This window comes from Alligator sinensis, unplaced genomic scaffold, assembly GCF_000455745.1.
Source record: "Alligator sinensis unplaced genomic scaffold, ASM45574v1 scaffold274_1, whole genome shotgun sequence".
Lineage (NCBI taxonomy): Eukaryota > Metazoa > Chordata > Crocodylia > Alligatoridae > Alligator > Alligator sinensis.
In genome coordinates, this window is record NW_005842124.1 from 1,213,665 (window position 1) to 1,229,474 (window position 15,810).

General features: G+C 37.4%; 1 protein-coding gene across 2 annotated transcripts in view; it reads left to right on the forward strand.

The window, feature by feature from the left end:
• Nucleotides 1-15,810, forward strand: part of FCHO2 (FCH domain only 2) — a 181,262-nt gene that overhangs the window by 138,816 nt on the left and 26,636 nt on the right. For both annotated transcript variants that reach the window (XM_025205669.1, XM_025205668.1), the window contains 6 exons: nucleotides 883-937; nucleotides 4,948-5,126; nucleotides 7,443-7,454; nucleotides 8,352-8,376; nucleotides 10,198-10,240; nucleotides 10,946-11,040. In XM_025205669.1, the coding sequence (XP_025061454.1) occupies nucleotides 883-937; nucleotides 4,948-5,126; nucleotides 7,443-7,454; nucleotides 8,352-8,376; nucleotides 10,198-10,240; nucleotides 10,946-11,040 (409 nt within the window). The remainder of the gene's footprint in view (nucleotides 1-882; nucleotides 938-4,947; nucleotides 5,127-7,442; nucleotides 7,455-8,351; nucleotides 8,377-10,197; nucleotides 10,241-10,945; nucleotides 11,041-15,810) is intronic.

Sequence of the window (15,810 nt, forward strand, 5' to 3'; positions counted from 1 at the left end):
CTCCCCACCTGCCCACAGTCCCATTCCATCCTCCAAGCAGAGCGTGCCCTGCCTTGGTCCCAGGCCAGTTCTCCATGGACACCTCACCTGCCCCTGTTCCATCTTGTGCCCCCAGTGGTGGGGGTGGGACGGACAGGCTGGGGAGCCCAGGCTGGGGGTAGCAATGGAAATTGGCAGCAGGAGTTAGAAGGAGCTGCTGCTGCCAGGGCTGTTGGAAAGCAAGTCCAGCCACCATGTCATCCCAGCCCCGCTGCATGCCTGGGGGCAGCAGGACTGGCTGTACGTGACATGCTCCAGGATGCCCTTTGTGCCTGGGCTAAACAGGGCTGAGGGACCTACCATAGGCTGGACAAAATCCCTTGGCAGGCCAGATTCAGCCTCAGGCTGTATTTTGCCTACCCCTGCTCTAATAATTAGATTAGGGAAGTAAAACTTGAGGTTCAAGACTCAATACTTGCAGTGGCTTAACTGAAGGAAATGAAAGTAGAAACAGATTTGAAAAATATTGGACCAAGAGAACATGACCGATGTGTTTTTAGACTCGCTTTTGATTACATTTAGTGTCTCTGTATGCTGATGATTTTGATAAAGTTATACAAATAAATGGAGACCTATTAGCACTTGTCAAGTCTTATTTGAAGGATGGTGTTATATTTGTCATGTTCCATTCTTCAGGCATCTGATCTGTCAGAATTTATGAGCCACAGGGCATAACTTGACATAAGTGTCTCTTAGTAATGGGTAAACATCACTGTCACTACAGTCATGGTCTGATTTGACAGCAATGACAAGTTAGTCTAAATTTCTAAGTACAGCAAAGCTCCACATAAAAATACATTGTGTTAGTTTGTCAATGCAGTCATTTTATTTTTTCTCTTTTAGAATATCCCTGATGTAGATGACGAAGGATACAGTATTAAACCAGAGACCAGTCAGAATATCCTTTTATATAATGTATATACATGGATATGAATATCATATTATCTACTGCAATAACCGTGGAAATAGTACTTGTATGTTACTGAGAATATGGGAATAACTAATTAATTGCTAAATATAATAAAATGAAGTTTAGACTTTTGTTACAGCCTCTTGTACTCAGATGTTCACTACTTCTTGAAAAATTCAGTATTTGTTTTGGCCCCAAAGTAAATTTTAGTGGAAACTTTGAAGGAAATCTATTTCGTAGTTTTCAAATTCAAAGGTAGGATTTGGTCAACTTCTGAACTTTAAGAAGATGTTTGATCAAATTAAAAATGTCTGGACAGAATAACTTCAGTTTACCTCCACGATGGTAACAATTGTAATAGCAAACTTAAATAATGGCAGTCATTTCTCATGCTGTGTAATCTTCTACCATGGTGGCCTTCTCTTTATGACATCATAAACTGAACTGTATGTTCTTCTTGGGGAGCTCCTATAGGATGAAAAGCAGTTAATGCTCCTTTTCTGTGTAATAAGTTTATTCAGTCAGTTAATTTGTGGAAGGCTTTGGCTGCCATTTTCTTAATTAGCAACCTGCTTTTGCTAATCAGTCATTCCTTTTTCTGTACACTTATTTTCTACGTCAGTGAGCCTTGATTACAGGAGATGTTATCAGTTATTTTTTCAGGGTAGTTTGTGGTTTTCAAGTCTTTCCCTTTTATAGGGGCAGATTCATTCCTTCATTCTTCTCTTATCACCAATAAAGATAGGTCCTGGCCAGGACCTCTCAGTACCTGCTATAGATCCAAGCAAGCCAGTTACTTTAGGAAGCTCTTCAGTGTTGTTAGGAACTGCCTCTTTGTTGTTTATGATCCAGAGGAGTATAACTAGGTTTAGATCACAAACATCTGCATTTTTCAGCAACTACAAGCACTTTGAAGCAGATAGTATTCAGTCCATCATAGCTTCCTTGGCTTCATTAACGTGCTAGTTGTATGACTACAGATGCTCACTGTTCCGTGAAAGATTCTTGCAACTTGCCATAACCCATCAACATTTGCCTCTTGGCATCAGCCACACAAGTGTTTTCAAAGGTCCTGTTCACCCAGCTATACTGTTTCCAAGTTTTATATGTAATTTGTTGTTTAACAGTTGTTTCAAATTGCTAGCCAAACTTGTGAACTGAAATGCATTTTTGTTTTGTGTAAGTTTATCAGATAGAACAAAAGTGAATTACTTACAGCTCAGTGAATGATTTGCTTGAGTGCCCTCATTTACCATGCTATCTCTTCAAGGAGGGGGATGAAAAAGGCAATCAATCTAGTGGAGAAGCTAAGTGATTTGCAATCCCCACTGGCCATACAGGGCTCCAGCTTCTAGAAAGCACAAAAGTATTCATTGATTTGATGATGTTGACAAAGAAACATTCAAAATCTCTCCTAAGAGTTTCCCTGACTTAGTGGAACCTCAGGTCAAGTGAGATTTTTCTTTTTGATCCAAGCTATATAAACATTCTGTTGGCAGAAACTCTGAAATAAAATTACTAAAAATGTGCTTTTACAGGAACCATAGTGGACAATCATTCCTACCATGGAAACTCTTCAGTGTTGGGAAGAGAGATGGAGGAATACTAATCCTAATGTCTTCTGACCACCTTCACTGTTTCTGGCACTCAGAACCAGATAACCCAGAGTGGTCTTTGCCTTGACATGGGTTTCTGAATCAGTTATCTCAGTTCATCACACCAAGTCTAAAAAATTTCACTTAGAAGTTTTTTTCTGGTAGGGGGAAGTTAACCTTGAACCATGATGATGGACATTTTGCTGATGTTAAGTAAGATTCTTGGCTACAATGCTGTCTTTTCAATGTTGAATCCATTTTGGGGTAGGTATTGGTCTTTCCCTATGCAAAGCTTTTCTGAGTAAGGGAGCTCCTTTGAGTGGTTTCTTTGCATACCATATATACTTTTTAGATGTTGTATTGCATATATTTCAGAGCTTCCACCAATATAGTTCTTGGGTGTAGAATCCCAAGTCCTGTGGTCTGTGTCCTATAACTAATTCCCCAGATAAGTCTTGCCTCTCTTGAGTGTGGGGAACTGCAAGACAAAATCTGTATTCCAAGTTTTAGTTCAAAATTGTATTTGTGATGGGCTCCAACAGTCTAAATCCTCCTTGAGAGCCTTGCCTTTTTTAAAGTTATGAGTTATAATGATTTCTCCTAGGTAAGTTAAGTGGCTGGCAAGCATGGTTTGCTGATTTAAGGGATGCAAGTGATGAAGTACACCAGTTGATTGTTATAGGTATCTGCATAAGCAGAAGAGGAGCAGACCTATTTCCAAAGAGATTGCTGTTAATCTGGGGAACTAAGTCTTTTATATCTCTGTCCATTCTAACATACGCAAGGCAGATATATATATCTGCAGATAATATATATTGCAGTAGCCTACCTGAAACTACATGTATACCAGACTAGAAGTATGTCATCATTTTCAATTTTTGACATTGCATGCAAATTAGAAATTTCACTAAAATAACTGTGTTTTAATTGAGAAGATAAAACTGTCATAATGCTGATGTGTTTCTGCCTCATTTAACAAAGCCTTAAAAACTGTATGCAATCAGACATATACAGTAATGGTGTTGTATTAGTTCTTTGTTCAGTAAGTTGTAAACTTAAACCTATATGCCATTTAATTCTTGTTGTTAATCATTTCTTTAAAAATAGAAATTGAATGCCCAAAATCCTATTGTTATATGTTGCATATTTTAAAGCACAAAATGGGGAAAAGAACTGTTACATTCTTGTGTTAATTGACAATTAATTAAGGAATCTGACCTGTTGTGGCCATTCTGAGCTATTTGCATTAGAAAAATTGTTCTATTATTTTTCTTTAGTTAAGTAACACAGAGGTTTTCAGCCTTTTTTTAAGGCATGTACCCCTTCTGGTGGGTACCCCTTCTGGAATGTACCCTCTTCCAGATGAGGCGGGGGGGAGGGGAGAGAGGGGTGCTGATGGCTGGCTGGATGCAAAGCTGGCAGTATAGCAGCACGTAACTGATGGTGGGGGACAGGGAGCTTGCATGCAGCTGCCACCATTCACCACTTCTCCCCACAGCTGCACACCACTTCCCTGCACCGCCGTATGTACCCCCTGGGGCCCTCCCAAGTACCCCCGGGAATACGCGTACCCCCAGTTGACAGCCTCTGAAGTAACGCATCAAAGCAAAGAGCTGGTATTTTCTGAGAGGTGCCCAGAATCTAAAAATGTTGAGAATCACTGATCTAAGGATCTCAAAAAAACTTACAAAATGCAAGTCCTATAAGAGTATTGTGAAGTAAATATCACAGAAGAGTAGAAACAAGTCAAAGAGTATCACAGAGTAAGTGACTAGCAGAACTGGGAAGAGAATTCAAAACTCTTGACTCTGTTTTGTGCTTCAGCCTAAAGATTTGTTTTAAAATCTTATTTTTTTACTCAGGTTTTTCATGCCTTTACATTTGTAATCTTATAGTGGTATTAACACACTTTCTGCCATTTGTTCCATTAGTACAATAGTTCTCAACCTTCTTAGACTCAACGCAGTCCTCATTAAACTCATGGCACCCCTTGAAAAATGCCAGCTCTTAGTTGTCACACAATTTTTACTACAGAAAAATAACAGAACAATTTTTATTTTGCAAAGGACTCAGAAAGACCACAAGAGGTCAGAATGTTTCTAACACTAGATTCCTATTTAAAATCTCTGGGTTTATGGCACCCCATTTGAGAATCCCTTCAATATTAGGTACTTAGAGTATACGCTTCAGCATTTAACTTGAAAATATGAATGTTGTCAAACTATAGATAGTTTTTTCTCAAGTAGCTATTTTAAGACACTTTTAACTTTGTTAGATTCATGTACGTGTTCTGGTGTTTTACTTGTTCTAGATGTGTTGATTTTTTTTGTGGTATGTGTGAGAAGCAGATTTGTTCATGAATCAGGTGACTTTGAAATACCAGTTACCTTAACTAAGAAAAACATACCAAAGAGAACCATTTCTACTCATCCAGTGATTCTGACTCTGAAGAAGATGAACCTAGAAGGTTCCACGTAGAAATCAAACCTGTACTGCCAAACAATAGTTCACACTACACTATGGCTTCATTAGATGAATTAAAAGTATCTATTGGCAATATTGCTCTTTCTCCAGCAACTTCTGTAAGTAATTTTCTTCCTTGCATTTTATTTTATTAGAGAGGAAAAGTTGTTATACTTTCAGCCAAAATCTGAAATTTTCAAATCAGCACCTTTTCACAAAAAAGGGATGCATACATTTTACTTGCACTTAATGCAAAGTAATTCTAATTCTGTAGCTGAATTTTCCCTTCAGGTTTCTAGGACAGATCCCGTGAAAGATATTTTATATTTTTGTGTGTGTGTAGTATATAACATGCTGTAGTCCCCAAATTTAGGCATTTGGTCCCCAGAATGGAATGTTAAATCACAGTTACTCTTCCAGACTCCCTGTACTACAACTGTGTCAGTCACTTCATCTGTTGGCTGTGCTTGGCCCGCAGAGCCCCACCATCTGACCCCTGGTGTGGCCTTTGGATCCCAGCTGACCCATGTGAGGCATGGTACATGCTGTACCAGCCCCATGGGAAAGGCCTGGGATATCTGCTGCACACAGCGTCCATCCCAGCCGCTCTGGCACTTCAGTGAATGGGTGGATGCGTGCAGCACAGATCCCAGAACAGCTGGAATAGGCACTATGTGCAGTGCAGTCTCACTGGGGGTGTGCACTGCAGATCCCAGACCAGTTGGAGCAGGCTACACACAGTGCCCACCTGGGCTGGGCTGGTAAGCCAGCCACAAAAACATTCCACGTTTAATGTAGAACGCCTTTGTGATTGGTTTGTATCCCACTTAAACTGAACATGTGGCATGTATCCCAAGTCCAGTCCTGGCCTTTGCCTGATCCTGGGCCTCAGCTGACGGTTTAATTTAAAATGGGAAATTGGATTGTGCAGGAACTTGAGGGTTCAGGCATGATGGTCAATTTTGGGGATCAGATTTGGGATTCCAGTCACGCAATTATATTAATATCTACCAGGGCTCAGCAGAGCAGCCAGAAAACCTTTACAAACACTCACCCTGTAAGTGGGAGAACTGAGTGATGGGCTGTTCTCAACCTGAGGAAATTAAAGCCTGCATTTCCCAACCTTCCAGCTGAGTGCTGTACCAGGCTGGGTAGATACCTTCTACCTTGCCTGTTGAAAAGGTAGAAGGTACCCAACTACTGTGCATCCAAGAATGCAAGATTAATGAGAAAGAAGGAGAGTAAGCAGAAGGGAGCATGTTGTTGTTTGCACCATGGTTAAGGTTATTTACTAACTAGAAATATTTCCTTAAATTTATTTCCAGGATACTACATGTTTTCAGCCACAATAATAGTCTTCAAGTCACCACTTTTTGCAAGATAAATGCAGTTACTTTTATTCTGTCTCCTTTTCTCCCTAGTTTCTCCACTGTTTTTAGGACTAGATCTCAATAGGATGTAGCCTAGGGGCACCCAAGCCAGCTTTAAAGAAACTAGCTCGATTTCTAGAAGCACTATAAGCCACAACAGCACAGACATTATAGTGTGGGTTTATTTATTCTCCTTCTCAGGGAAAGCAGAGTGAATTAACTTCACTAAGCTTCATGCCACTGCCTCTAGACTGTTTCTTATAACAAAACTAGTTAATTTAAGTTGTCTTGGTTATGTTTAACACTGTATTGCAGTATTAGACATATCCAGTCCTCCCAGGTTTGGGTTGGACCTGCCCTCACTTCTGTTGCTCTTCTTTGGTCACTGGCAGGTGTCGTCTCATTAGCGGTGTCCCATCATATGTTTTCTGCTACAACCAGTTAGTTCAATAGTTAGCAGAGAGGTGTATGTTCTTTCCTGGCTTCTTTGAGGAGGTGGATAGCCACCTGAAGATTGTCTCTGCCTTCTCAAGATTCAAGCTCTATTTTTATATTCCAGCCTGCCCTCTGCTAGCAGTATGTTTGTGACTGCTTTGTTTGTTTGAAATGTGATATTAGATCCAGGGATAAGATGTGCTCCAGGGCCATATTAAGTAATGGACAGAAAATAACAACACTTATACTCTCCCAAAAACCACTTATGTGCTTTGTGTATAGTAGCATTTAATTTGGATTTAAATAGCACTATTTTGGGGACCCTTCTTAACATATGCACAAAAACAGTACTGGAATAGAATTGGATTGCAAGTGCTTTAAAACCATGAGGATAAGACTGAATGCTTTAATAAATGATGAAATACATCATTTTAAACCATAACTTAAATGTTTTCCTTAAAATGATAGAATGATTGCTTACACACTAGGAATAATGCTACATATGAACCTTTATAGGTGATACTCAAGCAAAATAAGGGTAAGAATAAGCAGGTCTCTATATTAAAGCAAATGTTTTGCATAAAAATCTAAAAATATTGTTTCCCTTTTTCTTCCAATTGCCAATATCAGAGACACAGTCCTGTAAGTACAGAATGATTCATATTTTTGTTAATATTTTTAACTAAAAACTAATTGTATTTTTATTTATTTATTTTGGGGAGGAAGTGTGTTCTTGTGGTTGAACCATGGGCTGACTCTAGTGGCATGGTTTCCATTCCACTGTTAAAAAAACTGCTATATGTTATACTTTTTTTTTTTTTTTAAGTTTTCAGTTTACGCATCCTATAAAATGGATATAACTATATTTACTGAAGTCTCAGTTGTGAGGCTTTATATTAACCATCCTAAAGCACTTAAAAGAAGACAGTATTAAATTGTGAAGAAGTTTTATTACATTTTGATTCTTTTATCAGTAGGTGTGACAAATACAATGAAATTGTGTGTTTAAAAAGTTATTCTTCTGATTTCAGTGTTGCTTTATTGTTTGGTTTTCTAAATCTAAGTTTTTATTTTTGTCTTGTTGATTTAATTCCTCAGTCTCTGTGATAACTGACGGTATTTGAGAACTGTTCTCATTTCAGCTAGCTAAATTGTAACAGTTTTTTCCACTCTTGGAGTCCCACTAATTCTTTAGTATTTAGTTTCCAAGCACAGATTCAAACAACTAGTTTTCTAATCGTTTCTCCCTTAGCTGACATGTTGCCATTTTTTCACACTTTTCATTTCCCTACTCCAATTCCCACCTTCAAACTCCCAATAGCTTTTCCTTTGCTCCATCTTACTTGCTTCCATAGGGCTGTCACTAAGCTCCTGTTCATGCTCCAGCCTCTCCCAATTCCAGGATATTTTCCCTGCATTGAAAACAAAATAATGAAAGCAATGTATACCTCCTAAATGTATAGCACTTCAACACTTCAGTATTTTAGTAAGTTGTTGGTAGGAATGCTTACTTCTATTTTTTTTTTATTTATATTTTAGGCACAAATGAACCGGAATTCATCTAGTAAGTGTTAATTTTTAGCTGTTAAGGTATTCTTGATATTTTTCCTTTCAAATTCACTGTATTCATCATAAAATTGAATTTTATGATTATGGAGAAGAAAAAGTGTCAAATTTCTATTTTTGTGTTCTCATTGATTAGAAAAAGAATGCTTATTGCTAGCTCTATTGCCCTAGAATAATAAAAATTGAATTACTATAGACCATGTACAGGCATTATGTTGCTGTCAGGAGAACCGCTGCTCTCCCAATAGAAACAACAAGTGTACAAGCATTCGTTAAATTTCTCCTGGGGAAAACTTGCGCCTTCCTGGAGAAAGATGTTCCCAGTACTTGTACACTTCCCTCAGTCTGGTCCAGAGGGAACTGGAGCAGTCACTGAAGCCCCCGGCCACTCCCTAGATCAGAGATTCCCTTAGGGAGTTCTCTGTCTGGGGTGTAGGCAGGTGCTTTGATGGCTAATCCAATCCCCTCCCAGACTGGTCCAAGAGGGAAGTAGAGTAGCTACTCCTTGCCTGACTGGTCTGGAAAGGGACTAGAGCAGCCTCTGCTCCCCATGCGTTCTCCAGACTGGGATCACCTGGTCTGGGGAAGACAGAGAGAGCAGAAGATAGAGGGGGCAACTGTAGACTGAACACCTGTAGTGCTCCTAAAACGATTGTGGATATTTCTCAGATGCTTCCACTGCTGGAAATTTAACTTCTGTTCAAGGCCAGAATTAACCACTTAGCAGCCATAGTAATAATCTGTGGGCAAAATTAAATTAACCTATTTACTAAAACTTCAAAGCAGTGAATACACTTCACACAGAGATTTTATAACACCTAATTCCTCAACTGTTTCCAAAAGTTTCAGAAAATAGATGGATTTTGTAGGGTCCCCCAACAATCTGTAGTCAGATATGGCTATTTGTGACCAATGATGGAAATCAAGCCTCCGCATCAAGCTTTCACTCTCCTCCTCCTGAAAACTTTTGTCTTGTCTGCTGTGAGTTCTCACACCTCCTAAAACAGTATTCTTCCTCATTAAAAATCTTAGACCCATTTTAAATGTCCATTTTAAAATCCATGGCAGTGAAGAGTCAAGCTAAGCTCTTTGTAGTGTTCTCTCTCCCAGTCCCCTTCCAGAGGCCTTGCCCCACTTGCTTTGGGTCCAAATTGGACCAGTGGGTAGGGGTGGGGTTATCTCTGTCTGTTTAGTGCAGGGTCACTGAAACAGTAACAGGTGTCATTCCCAGTCCTGTCTAAATAGCTGTGCTATTTAATAAAGATATAAAAGGTGATTCACATGCATTATGAGGAGCTGAACTCCTGAATCTTTACACACACAAGTGACTTTGGTAATCTTAATTGTCCAAAATATATATATGCATTATGTTTATTTTACAATATATATGCATTATTGTATTTTCCAATACAAATCTCAAATAAAGCCAATATACAAAGTGGTCAAAAATGAATGTGTCATGTTTCACGATGGAATTGATTTGTAGTAGCCCTTTCGTATTTTAATGCAGAGTAGAACTTGCTACGAGTCAGTGATTAGCATTTTAATCAGTAACATTCTAGAGACTAAAAAATAGTGTTGTTTGTTTTAAAGTATTAGAGTTCATACCTGAATTGTCTTTTCCTGTGAAATGAAGTGACCAGTAGCATTTCTTAAAAGTTACTGTTTTTCATTTATTCATCCTTCCCATTTCAGCAGTCTTGGATTAATTTTAATTACAGCTATTAACATTCCAGATTATTTTTATCATGAAGCTGAATGATTTTGTTAATCAAATTTCATGGCTTTTATTTGTCATAATAGTGTATTTTTTGCTTAGGTGAAGAATTAACAAAATCAAAGCTTTCTGCTCCATCTAATGAGTAAGTGCCACATTTAAAATTTAGGTTTTACATTGAATGCCATTTCAGCAAAGTTTGGTTTTGTTTTTCTGTAGAATTCTTAAATCTATCATTTGACTTGGATGTTCAGTTTAGGCTGGATATCTAATGACTTCTAGGATTTAAGGAATAATTTCAGAATTCTTTATAAAAATTGGGAATTTCCTACTATCTTTAACTCTTTCTTGGTCTAGTCTTTTTTTCTACCTCCTTTTCTTCATCTTGCTTGCTTCAATTTATATTTATAGCTAAAAGAATATTAAATAGGTGTATAATAAAGTCATTTACATTAAAATGTTACTGTAATTTAAATACAGTGAAAGTTGGTGAGCCCAAAGTGTGAGCTGATCTACACAGATTTGTACAGGAACATTACTAAATAATGAATGTGTTTTGTTGCAAGTCAAAACACAACATTTGTACCATGAAATCAATATCCACCCCCAAACTTGCATTGATATAACAAAAAGGATGAATTAATTACAGAAAGTTGCTTTGGTGTGTATTAATATGGAAAACAGGGGGATTTTTACCTATATTTATCCAACAGTATTTTACCTGAAAAAGTATTCATGTGTCTGAATGTCTTAATCCCCACTACAACTACACTGTATAAGTGACTGGTAACTTGATTGTTACAAATATATATGTGTTATGTTTATTTTCCAAAATTAATTATTACAATAGAAAGGGGACCAGTGACCTCCTAGCATGGGATCCAGTCTTTGGAAGTTCTCTTGAATCATCATCTTCAGCTTCATTGACAACTTCATCCTCATCAGGTAAAATGTCTCATAATAAAAATTATATAGATTCTGTGTGTATGTTAGAAACACTCTAGGATTTTCTTGCTTCATTTTATTTTTTAACATTGGAAGGGTTTTACTTTTATTGGAGATAAATTTGTAAAATCATACATCCTTCATAGAGTGGTGTAAGTTGTATACATAAGTAAAAATATGTTAGCTGATGGTTTATTAAAGGGGATGGGGGTTGTTCTTACTGCAGTGAGTAGGTTGAACTGGAGCAGAATCTGCTGTTTGTACACTATCTAAACAAGTTGCACACTACTCTTCCTTCCCTCCCTGCCTCCCCCATTTATTTCTTAATCTACCTACTGCTACTGTATTCTGTAAGTGTTGCTTTTTTTCCTGGGCTATTGTCTTTGTGATATGGGAGGGGCTTTTTCTCCCCTGTGGGAAAGAGAAAGAAGAAATCCTGTTACAGAAAGATTAAAGGTGACTCCAGAATTTTTTTTAATGCTTGTGCCTCCTGACTTTCTTCTCCACTGAATCTTGCACATGAAAGAACATAAGGGAGCATGCTTAAGCAGGGGCATTTTGCTTTAATTGGTTTCAATACTCAGCCATGGCACTTGCAGCAATACAGTATTACCACGCTATTTAGCTGCAGGCACTCTTTTTAAAATGAAACCCATTCTCTTACCCTCCTCCTTCATAAACATGTTTTGATTTTAAAATAATAGAGTATTTTCCCCTATTTTCAAGTTCTTAATGGAAGGACCCAGTAAAAACAGTGAAAAATCATTTCAGGAAGTACATGATTGGATTGTCTATCTCCCTACATATGACTTTGTCAGGATAAGCTTTGGACCTCTAATTTTATTATAATGTGAATGGTTTAATACAGAGGTTGGCAACCTTTTCGCCACCATATACCACTGCTTACAACCCTGCCCCTGCCATGGGCCACAGCCCTGCACCCCCTGGCAAGTAGCAGATGCTGCAAGAAGAATAGATAGAAAAAGGCAGGTGCAGGACCCTCAGAATGCCTCCCCTGCTGGAGCTGCTGTGACCAGAGCGTGCTGTCATGGGCTGGATCTAGTTTATTTATGGATTGTAGTTTACTGACCCCTGATATGATAGGTTGTCAATTACACATTTATTGCATTCTTTGTTAACTTAACAATGTGACTTTGAGATAAATTTTTGCTTGTAATTAACAGATTAGGTTTGTTAACAGGAACGTAGACATCCCAATGATACCCTAATGTGCTTCACTGGGTCTTTACAATACAGATCTGATGAAAGAGAAATGATGAACTATTGTTTTTACAGTTTTGACATTATGATGTCATTCTTTTAACCGAGTTTTAAAAACACTTTGCAGCCAAGAGCTAAGTTAGTTTGTCAGCTGCTTAATGGAACTAAACATTTTTTTTGAAAACACAATCATTTCTGCTCAGAGTTTACAAAAAGCTCCTTTCTACATTGAACTGCTAATCTTTTTAGGGAATATTTTAACCTAATCAATTCCTTTAATGGAATGCTAAGAAATGACCAGGCTAAGTAAACATTTTAAAATCTTATCTCTACATTTTTCTGTAAATGGTTAATTACATTTTAATTATGGAACTAGATTATTTATGTTGCAACAAATTAATGAGGTACTTAACTGTAATAGGTAATGGTTTAAACATTATCAAATATGAATAAAAAGCTAACTTAAAAATTATTTTTTAAGAATTTTTATTAATTTAGAAGTAGACGATACAAAATTTGGATAGCAAAGTGTTATGTGATTTCCAGAAACTTAGGTTGACTGTCTGTTGTAGGTAGTTTGCTCAAGATGCTCATTTTCAGAAGGTATTTCAGAAGCAACCCTGTTGTATGCAAATTTATTTGTAATTCCTATGCGATCTCTTGATATTTTCTTTAGCACAGTCTGTTCCTTTATATACATAAAAAAGCTTTCTTCCCCTTGTATCCCATCTAAAGTCTATGTACAGCAAATACTACCAGTAACTCAGGTAAAAATGGTAATTTTTTATTCAATAAGAAAAATACTTTATAGCACATAAGAAAAAGAAGTTCCTAAGGAGCTGATCCAAGCCCTTTGAGGTGCATGAGAAAACTCGCATCGATTATTTGTAGGCTTTGTATTAAGCCCTGAAAAATATTATTTTACACTATTTGTTATAATAGTGGCTTAGACTTCTGCAAAATAATTACTTGTCAGTCAGTCTTTTAGAAATGAACTCCTATCCATTGCTTGAGTGTATGTCTGCAGAGCACAATGCAGTGCTGTATCGAAGATGCTCAGCATAACTCTGAGCAAGCTCATTTGGGTGTTGGAAGCATTATAGCTACATTAGCATTGCACTTTGCCCAAGCTTCTTAGTAGGGTTCGTTAGTTCAAGCAGAGGCATGTGCTGACACAGCCTTACTGCTTCTAGTACTCAAGCCAGCATGTTTAGAGCTATTTCAGGTATGTCTGCATAGCATTGTGTTGTATTATGTAGATAGATGTACCCCATATTTCACTGAAGGTTACTGATATATATTGCTTTGAGAGTCTGCATCGCTTTTGAAAGGACATCTGTAGTTAGGCACTGTAGATAGGATTTTTCAAAAACACTCAACTTTGATATGACTCTACTTCCTCCAAATCAGCATGAATTTTAGTTTAACTTCAATAAAAGCCAAGTTAAGCCAATGTTAAAAGCTTTTAAAAATTTCACCCCCAAAATTTCTACTAATAAAAGTTATCTATATAGATTATAGGCTTGGCAGGATTCATTTTTTATTTGTAAATGTTTGAGTGTCAGTTTCACCTCACACTCTCAGGCCAACAAAAAACTATTTCCATCGTTAATAATCAAAACAGGATGTAAGAAAAATTATGGCTGATGAAGTAAGTGATGACAATGGGAGCAGTCCTACAGAACTACTGACTGTATCTTGGACTGCAACTCCCAGAAAGCCCAGGGTACTGGAAACAAAGGAAGAGCAAGTGACAAAGTGGATGAGGGAGCTATGGGCGACTGGAGTCGAGGTTGATGGCAGCTCTGCTGCTTAGCTAAGGGTAGTCCTACAGTAGTTATGTTTGTCACAGTAGGTGGTTAAAACTGCCTGATCTTGAAAACTTAAATCAATAAAAATCTAAATAAATGCTTAAAAAGAAACATGGATAATTATGTCACAGTTATTTTTTTTAAAAATCTAATTCTCCCAAGCCTAATTATGAATATTCTGTGTGTGCATGCAAGCACTCATGCACGCACACATACAGACATCCATAGAATGTAGATTGTTTATTTTTCTTATCATTTGAGAGAGACATCTCAAGGTCTAAAAAGTCACCATATGATGACTCTTTTCTTTATATCATAGCTTAAAACATTTCTTTTGGGCAATATTTTGCAGTTCAGTGTTAATTTAATTGAATGTGACTTAACTGCTAAAGCCTTTGAGTTAATGGTAATCAGAGCAGTTTAGAAGTAATCTTTGGTTATCCAGTAAATAACTTTACTGTAGTGGAACTTGAAATTAACATAGCTATCTTAAGAAATGACAGATTATTTTGTCTAGTTATTTGTATTGTAAAACTGCTTCTTTTCTGTACTTTTTTCTCTTTTCTATTTCTTCCAAAGTGTATTTTAAAAGTCTGCAGGGGTGTGTGTGTGTGTGTGTGTGTACATAAAAACTATGTGTAAAGTATTTATCAGGAAAAATAAGACTTGTTAAGTCTGTATATATATATCAGGGTTTGGAAAAATCCACCCAACCATGGTTAATAAACAACTTTCCTGGGAGCATTATACACTCTACAGAATCTAAGATTTTATCTTAAAAGATGTACCTTGTTATGGCTGCAATGAGAAATTGCCTAATATGAACTGAAGGCAGGTTTGCACTACAGATGCTTTACCACCATTCTCTCAAATATGTGCCATGGGTCCCTACGTCCTACTTCCTGTACTGGAAGTAGGGTAGCCACCTTCAAGCTAATTAGCATCAATTCTGAGCTACACTGATTAGCCCTTCTATAATGTTGTATGAATGTGGCTACACTGTTTGGTTCAGGGTATAATGCAAGCTAAGCTAACCTCAAACAATCAATGGAGATGCCTCAGCAGTCTAGGGAGAATGTCATCATGTATATTTGTTTTTGAGTGGGGAAGTTTGGTGTCTGATGAGCTTTCTAAGCTATATGTCCAAGTGGGTGAGGATGAGGTTAAGGATATGAAAGTTGTTATATGGAAGGATAAGGCAGGGGAAGTTCTTGATGGGGTAAGTTGATGGGAGGTAGGGTGAGAAATTTTGGAATGACATGAGAGAAGAAATTGCAAACAGAAAATAAATGGGAAGAAGTAATGAATTTGATGTAGGAAATGAGATAGATATTAAGGAGCTGAATGAAGGAAGAAGAAAAAAAAAGATACCAAAGACCATTCAGTAGATGGTGATTGATTAGAGGAAAGAAGAAAAAATTGAAAGCAACTGACAAAAAAGGTATTACAAGGAGAAAGGTAGTGAACTACATCTTAACCTTGTCATTTTTTATTATATTTTTTAACATAATCAGGCAGAAGACAAGACAGGGTGGTACCATAGGGTGCCTATACAGGCAGTCCTTGACATACAACGTTTCACACTTACAACATTTATAAATTGACACCCTGTTTCAACTTTATGACATCAGTTTTGACTTTACAATGCTTGATCCGATGCGACGCCATGCCACTGAAGAAGTTTGCTGCGTGCTCATCTCCCTGGAGAACATCTGTCCAAACTGCCTTGGACATTTTC